General features: G+C 38.7%; 1 protein-coding gene across 2 annotated transcripts in view; it reads left to right on the top strand.

Moving 5' to 3' along the window:
• The first annotated feature begins 341 nt into the window (after positions 1-341).
• Positions 342-8,733, top strand: part of LOC145686759 (sodium-dependent phosphate transport protein 2B-like) — a 104,515-nt gene continuing 96,123 nt past the window's right edge. The window contains exon 1 of one of the 2 annotated variants that reach the window (XM_081760399.1): positions 342-1,292. In XM_081760399.1, the coding sequence (XP_081616525.1) occupies positions 1,245-1,292 (48 nt within the window). In that variant the 5' untranslated portion in view covers positions 342-1,244. The remainder of the gene's footprint in view (positions 1,293-8,733) is intronic. The other variant, XM_081760397.1, reaches the window with a different exon arrangement.

Below are 8,733 nucleotides of genomic sequence, written 5' to 3'. Positions count from 1 at the left end.
TTAAAAATTTCTCAACATGACTTCAGATAAACCACCTAAAGACATTATGGAATTACAATACCCTGTAATATAGCCCAACAAACAAAAACTAACAAAGCCGCTGGGCGTGCCTTATATGATGGATTACTATGCCTATCATTTTCTTGGCAAAGAACTTGATGGTTTGCTACACTTGGAAAACCCAGCAAGACTTTCCCAATTCATTTCAGTGCGGAGCGATGTTTTTCCTTATTCCCAATCCGGTACACTACTTCATTTCCATTGGTTAACCTCAGGTATACGTCATTAGAGGGGAGAAAATTCACGAGATTCCTCAGACAATAGGGTATGACACATTTTGCAGACCAACCACAACTAACATTGAGAGACGGAAGGGGAGCTGTGAGGGGGCCAGACAATATGCAAAATACCAGAGATAAAAATGAATAAAAAGAAAAAGAAAAAAAGAGTCCGTAGGGCTTAGCATTATAACTCGAAGCTCAATACAGGTGTTGTTGAAAAGCTATCGTAGAACGTTGCTTCGTTCTTGGAACACGTTCAGAAACACTTTGAACCGAGTACATTCAGCTGCTGACCGGTTTGTGCGTTAACGCTCTCATATGAATGCAGTGCGTGTGTGTAATGCATTAGCGTGTCGGCCAAAAAGCCCCTTTTACTTCTCATTTCATTGCATCGCATACGGAACAGTGACGTCACGGAACGACGTAATCATATGATTCTCCCGCCGGAAAGGTGTATAAGCAACTACCGCTACCGTTTATACTTTAAAAGCTCCGCGTAATTCATAACTATATATTCACAATAGCAGAGAAATTCTGATATCTCTTCCCCTGCGACGCTGCAAATTTAACTCTTCTTTTTTTTTTCGTAACTCCGAGAATTCCGTCCATACTTGAGTGCACCGGTTACTGGTTCATATACATTAAGAAGAACCGATGTGTTTAAAAGGTGTTTCTGTGATAATTTATTTCTGCTGAGAGAAAAAACAAAAAGTTGTTACTTACATTTCGGTTATTCTTTTCTGTCTAGTGTTTACATCTTAAATATTGTGTGAAGTGGTGATGGTGTTCAACTGACGAATATGGATTCAATCGTGAGAACGAACATATCTTAAAACAAGATATAGTGATTTTACTCGAGTGCAATAACGAAAAACAGGATTTTTTTTTGAAGCTTACTTTCTTGATAGAAAGTTTTTTTTTTTTTTTTCAATTTAAACATTGATTTTTTAAAAATTTCTCAACATGACTTCAGATAAACCACCTAAAGACATTATGGAATTACAATACCCTGTAAGTATCCAGTTATTAAGCTGTATTTTTATATTTCTAATTACTTTTGAGGTGGAAGTTGTGGTACTTTCGTTATTAGTCCCAAATTGATAATCGGTGGTTCAGTGGTAGAGCGTTCACGTCTGGTACACGAGATCCTTGATTCGATCCCAGATCGCGCCAAGCGAGCTTTGTGATGGATAAACACCATGTGCGTGGGTTTCCTCGAAGTTCTCCCGTTTCCACCCCCTTCCTTCATTTCACCATTTCATGCATTTCTCATCACCGTCTCCTTTAGCCTAGTCGGCATACGCGTGGGACGTAAAACTTAAAGATTTAATTTCATTTTCAAACTGATAGTACGTTGACCTTGCTGCATGTAATTCCGAGTTAATTTCGGGCCCGAGACAGTTTACTTTATCTTTCGGTTGCGAACTTATCGTGCTATAGCTGCTTGCAGAGTGGTGCAAGGGAGGCAACTGCCCTTATTTAAGCTAATCGCTGTTCGAAGGGGGGCATTTCAAGATCAAATTTTCTTATTGAATATTTTATGATAGGAACATGAATGTTGAGTTGGGTTTATTTTAAAGTTTCTTCAGTAGCGAGACTATATGAGACGTTACCTAGTGATTAACGTGGATTCCGAACCACATGAGCTCCTGCCGGGAATCGAACCCAGGTCTCCCACGCCAATGACGAACGTCAACGTATAAATGAAACAACATACGTTTAACACAGTAGAAGATTAAAAAAAAAAAAAAAACCCCTCTTAAATGAAACTAAAACGAGATGTCAGTCCATTTCAGTGAAATGTCTACTACTAAAATGGGCCCCACAAAACATTATATTTTCCTTAAAGCTTTAAGCTGTGCCAAATATTGGTCTTCAATTTAACCTGTGCAGCACGGAATGGGCCCATCACGTTATTTCAAAAAGAACTGCAAATAATTTAACATGTTACTGTTGTTCCATCATCTCAACAAAATATATTCCCCTAAGATGAAGCATAAGTGTAATCTGAGCCCTATTCTTCAGCCAAACACCAAATAGACCCCTAACGGTAGTGAAAAATTTAGCTTTTAAATTCTACAGGTAGAACCAAATTTCATATCTGTTTAGAGAATCCCAGATATTAATGCTTGCCCCTTTAGGAAAAGTTCTAAGTTAGAGCGTTGAAAGGGGTTTAGTGCTCTTTAGAAATACATGCCGGAACGTATTAGATTTGCTTACTTAAACACTAGGCCTATAGTATTTTTAATGTAATCTCGGTAGTCAGGCACGTATGCAGGAATTTATTTCGGGAAAGGTCCAAAACATTTCAAGAGGTCCAAATTCAACATGAGAATAAATTACATTAAAATTCGTAAAAAAAAAAAAAAAAATCTTCCCTAAAATTAGACTAAATTTACAGAAAAGACGGGATTTCGCGGGGGGGGGGGGTGATCCGGACCCCCTGGACACACTCCTTGCATACGTCCCTGACTGTAGTTATGTAATGCACTCGTGTGCATCACCTGTGTATGTACTCGCGGCTATATTTGTGTGTTGGTGCAATGCTTCCTCCCCCTGTTAGAAAAAATCCTGTAAGCACTTCTGTATTGCACTTCAGTAATTTTATTTACTAAACAGTGAATTTTATCACAATAGTTAAATATCCTATCGCTGTTCGAATTGCCCCGGCGGGAGCTCATGTGGTTCGGATTCCACGTTAATCAGTAAGTCCACGTCTCATATAGCCTCGCTGCTGAAAGGGACGCTAAACTAAAATCAACTCAACTCAACTGTTCGAATTGCTAACTGCTTTAGGGACAAGGAATCGACAGTCAGACATGAATTCTCGTGAAGTGGAATGACTTGATTTTGAGTTTAGCTTCCGTTTCGGCAGCGAGGCTATATGCGACGTGAGTCTTCAGCTTAACGTGGGATCCGAATGCCGGCAATCGAACCTAGGTCTCCCATGGCAAAGGTGCCTGCGCCAATTACTTAGCTAAGAGGGAGCTCAAGTAAATGATAATTATACTGACTCATAGATAAATGGGATTTTCGATACTGAATATCAATGTTGCCCCGCATCTAGGATTGGTCTGAGCTCAGTTAGGATCAGCTATTCTAAAGGACGTTTTGGAAGGTCTTCTTTTTATCATATTAGAGCTAAATAAACTTTGCTAAAAGAAAATAGTAAAGACTTTCACATGATTTCACATCCTTCCATTATATGCAACCAACATGTCCTTGCTACTGTACAGGTTGCATAAAAGCAAGAGAATACTATAACTTAACATTGTATAACCACCGTTAACGTTACTGTTATCGTGAAGATATTAACAAATTGACTTTAGAACGAATTCGGTCAAGATAATCACTCTAATTGTCTATTTTTTTAAAAAAAATTAAAAAAAGCAAAATTCAAAAAATCGCTTTGGTTTAAGAGTTATCGTATGGAATAACGGACGGACAGACGAGAGCGTGATCTTAATAATTGAAGGCTTATGAGCAATTAAGTCATTAACGTATTCCCTTTTAATACGCGTGGTATTTGACGTAATTTCCATTTCAAGACAAACCTTCTACTCGTAAATTAATATCGTCAAAGTATTCTAATTTCTTTTGGAATATTAATACCAATGCTTACACGATGTTCTTTGGCTTAATGTTCTATCTTTTTATCCCGAACGCTGAGAGACAGATGATAAATGCGAAAAACTGATTATGATGATAATTAAACCAATGGTATAAAGTAGGTGAGAGGAAACGGGAGAATCCCGTGATAGCCAATGATCACAATTTTTTCCTCTCTCTTACATGCCTGAAATTGAAACTACGGCCATTAACAAAATTTAAGGTACCATAACTCTGTATTACTTGGGGCCGCGGTGGCTCAGTGGTAGAGCGTTCATCTCTGGTGCTTGGGGTCTCGGGTTCGATCCCAGCTTCCGCCAAATGAACTTTGTGGTGGACAAACACCGTGTGCGTGGGTTTTCTTGGGGTTCTCCCACTTTCTTCATTCCACCATTTCATCTATTAGTCATCTTCACCGTCTCCTTTAGCCTAACCGGCATAACCGTGGGATGTAAAACTCAAAGATTTCATTTCATTTTTTTTTTTTTTCAATATTTTACTTAGGGTGAGGACTCGGGTTACGGTCATCGGGTCTTGGATCAAAACAGGTCAACCGGATCTGGGTCTCGCTTCTTAGACCCGATTTGACAAGGTGACCCGAACCAGGCGATGTGACAAACCGAAAGTAACTGAAATATCAAAAGTTTACAACATTATTGCACAATTTTATAGTTGATTAATGATATGTACTACTTGAGCCCGAATACTCATTCGTTTCTTTCCCGATGTGACGTTTCTTAAAGTACTATTTCTTGACTATTTTAAATATAATTTCATGTTTATAAATTTTCTCATATTGAAAAGTAGTGCAGTGGTTTTGGACTCAAGACTACACAAAAATATTTAATGTACACTGTTTGGACTCGGTTGGTATCTCTTATATTCTATACAAGCTTTACAGACTTGTCGATGAAATTTTTGACGATCACTCATAAGAAAAACATGCAGGATTTTACTCTGTGATTCTCACGCGTGTATATTCTGATAACCCTTGTAGTTATCTTTCAGCACAATGCTTTGACTCACACATATGCACAGAAGAAAGAGAAAGAAAGAGAGAGACAGCGACAGAGACAAAGAGAAAACGATTGTGTTTGTTAGAATTACATTTGCATGCTCATACATACAATCCATGAGGTCTATATGAAGATGTTTCGTCGTCTCTAGGCCATATTAGGTCTGTCCGCGTCACCGGGTCTAGTGAGTCATAGATTTGACTGTTTGCGAATCACGGATCAGGAGCTTCGTGACATGTTTCATCACTGATTAAGAACAAACATGCTACAATAGAAGTATAATTTAAGGTAATCTAGTTCGCAGTTCGACGAAGTAACATGTTTATTTCGTTTGACTTGTTCCTCGGGATTGGAATCCCGGGAATTCAAATTAGTCAATCTAACATGTTACATACAGATGTAACTGTTTTATATCATAAGAATCGTCTCATAATCTGTATCGTAGATGGAAATCTTCATCACAGGCAGGGGCGGATCCAGGATGTGATCAAGGGAGGGGCAAAACCATATTTTGCCGTTTTATCCAGTGTAAAGCAGGATTGAAGCCCATTTTATCCAGTGTATACCTGAGCGTCAAGGGGGGGCTATAGCCCCTCTTCCTTGGATCCGCCACTGGTCACAGATATTCTGCCATTATTGGCAGGTCACTTGTCGCAACTGAGAAGCTTCCATGCTTCATGTCTTCCGCTAACTTGTTCGTCTTCACATACGAGTTTTTCTGTTTTGATATCATCCATCAATTGTATTCCTGTTTGTCCCCTCCCTCTCTTTCCTGCCACCATAATCTCTAGCACGTCCCTCATGATACAGTTCCTTCTTAACCAATATCCCAACCAATTTAGCTTCCTCTTTTCAATAACATCTAAAACTGTTTCTTTCTCCCCTACCATTTCTAAAACCTTCTTTTTCGTTTTCCGCTCGACCTAATTTCCTCTATTCTTCTTTACACCACATTTCGAAAGCTTTCGACGTTTTTCATCATGTTTGCGTAATACCCATGTTTCTGACCCATACTCCACACGAAGCATTTTATAAGTCTTTTGCTCAGCTCTTTATTCCAAGGTCCCACAAAATAGTATTTTCTTCCTCCTAAAGGCTTCTTTCGCCATTCCTATCCTTGCTTTTATTTCACGTTCACACTTCAAATCATCACAAATAGTACAATATTAACCATATAGAGAAAAATCCGTTCTCCGGACAGCGGTATATTGTGCAAATAGACGGTATCCTCTTGCTTACTATAGAAATCAGTACGGAGCATACGTTATCCGTATGCCACATAGGCACTGCCCTTAGATGATACATCATGCCGTTGCAGGATTTCTGACGTCTAACAGTTTTCCGTATATCACATACATATACTTATGTTACATTTGTCAGCTATATGTTATATTACGTCCATTTATATGTGAGATCCTGACCGCCTACACTGTTTCATACGGAAAGTACGTATAGATGGAACACTTATACAAAAAGTATTATAAAACATGTTTTTTCACTTATACGTCTGCTGTACGTTAAGTCCAAAAACTACAGAAATTACGCATGTAACCTATCTTTTTAAGTACGCCACCTACATTTTTTTCTCAGTGCAAGAATCGAAAACTAGACACCTGTTCTATTTTTCCACCTCCTATTTCTATATTTGACAGGGACAGCATTGTTCCAAAGACAAAGAAAAATCAAAGGAAAACAATGTTGGTTGGAATAATACTGTAATTAATATTAATTATAATACTTTCGCGGATCAGAGACTCTTATTTCATGGCTGGATGAATTTTAACTCCTCGTTGAGTTATTCTGCTGGTATAAGAGGTGAACACAAAATTACGGTTACTTTTGTTTATTGTTATTTGAGTAGTTTAGAGTCACTTAAGTTCAGGGGCGGATCCAGGACGGACTTCTGGGGGGGGGGCGGAGCGGTGGGTTGTAATACTGCTACTTAGAGCTACTTTGAAGAGCTCTAAACTCTGGGGTAGGTTTTATTTATATATAAAATAAGAAAGTTGCCTCTTCTGGGGGAAGGTCAATCGTCCTCCTGGATCTGCCCCTGCTTAAGTTGGGATATCTGAAAAATCGTTGTATGTGTATCGAAATTCAACTTCCGAGAGGAATGAGTATAGGGTAAATTTTACTATTATCGCATGTGTCTTTTGAACCGTTGGAAATACTGTAATCCATGTCTTGGAGGTTAAATAAAGGGGTGGGGAATGGCCTATTGGCTGATGTACTCTTGCATAGCGATTTCAGCAGCTGCCAACTGAACCGAGTTTAATCCCCGGTCGTGGTCCCGTCTTTCATAATCCCGATTAGGCATAAGGACACGAAAAGTCAAACTCAATGTGAGAAATCCGGTTTGATTCCTGATGGGAGATCATATGTTTCGCATCCTACGGTAAGCTATAGGTCCACGTCATACATAGCTTCGGAGCTGAACGAAACCTAAACCCTAAATCAGTCAACCAACAAATCAAATTGAACTTACTTCGAAAGCACACACAATTTTCTGCATGTGGAACGTGTCAATTGTTTGCATGAATTCCATGCGGAGAAACAGTGAAAGGGGCCCTCACGGGAGTAAGGAAATTAAATATTGTCCACGGGGTCACGCGGGGAACATTGCGTATAAAATTAGTTTATTTTCTTTCAGAAATCACCAGAAAAAGAAGTAATGCTATATTTCGTTGACGTGTTTGATACTCAGGATACTTCAAAAATCGAGATGAGCATCACGAAATAAGAGATTTTAATCCTGAAGATTTTATTTAAGTCATAAATCAAGTAATATTTGATAAGGGGACCTATAACATGTTTTATTCTTAACACGGCACGAACTGGACATACTAAGTGTCAGAACAGACAATATAAATGAAGTCAATACTTTGTGTGCTGCAGACATTGATACCTGAACGAAAAGTATGCCTATAAACCAAGACTAATGCGCAACATGTCCGAACGAAAATTATGTCAGGTTTGAGATGCTTCGAGCTACTTAGGGGATGCGGTGGCTCAGTGGTACAGCTTTCACCTCCGGTGCATGGGGCCCCTGGTTCAATCCCAGCTTGCGGCGTGTGGACTTTGTGGTGGACAAACACCGTGCTCGTGGGTTTTCTCGGGGTCCTCCCGTTTCCTCACACTTTCTTTATTCTACCATTTTATTCATTTCTCATAATCACCGTCTCCTTTAGCCTAACCGGCATAAACGTGGGACGTAAAACTGAAAGATTTCATTTCACTTTTTTCGATGTAATTACTGGAAATATGTTCAGTAAAAAGTAAATATTGTGTAGTTCTACGCTGAGTAACCTACTCCATTCTGGGAACTTTGCATGTCTTAATTCGTTCCGTATTGTTTTCTCAAGACGTTTGATTACTCTGTCATCCCTATGAACAAAAACAAAATTCTTGAATCGGTACAGAACAAGCACAATTACGCTTTTATACATTTTCTTTCATTTTTCAGTTTAACGTCCCACGTTTATGTCCTTTAGGCCAGTGATTCTCAAACTTGTTGTTACTGCGACCCACATTAAATAATAAAAAGTATTTTGCGGCCCACCTACTTTTATTCAACATTGACATTCTACGTAATGGTGGTGTATTTCAAATCAGTTACATCTTGTAAGTCCAATCTCTAATTCCAGTTCGTTCAATAATAGTCCGTATGTGTGATTATTATGAAATTTATTTGGGGGATGTTGTCGGAAAGCGGCCACGAATGTTACAAAGTAAGACTCGATGCTTAAATTTCAATAAATCAAAATTTAGTTGGTTTCTTTAATATCTACCGTAAATATCTCACTTTCTAATTAAATTGCCATGTGAAT

Source organism: Thermobia domestica, chromosome 5, assembly GCF_964235325.1.
Source record: "Thermobia domestica chromosome 5, izTheDome1.hap1.1, whole genome shotgun sequence".
Lineage (NCBI taxonomy): Eukaryota > Metazoa > Arthropoda > Insecta > Zygentoma > Lepismatidae > Thermobia > Thermobia domestica.
Note: the sequence above shows the minus strand (reverse complement) of the source record. Positions and strands in the feature narration are given on the sequence as shown.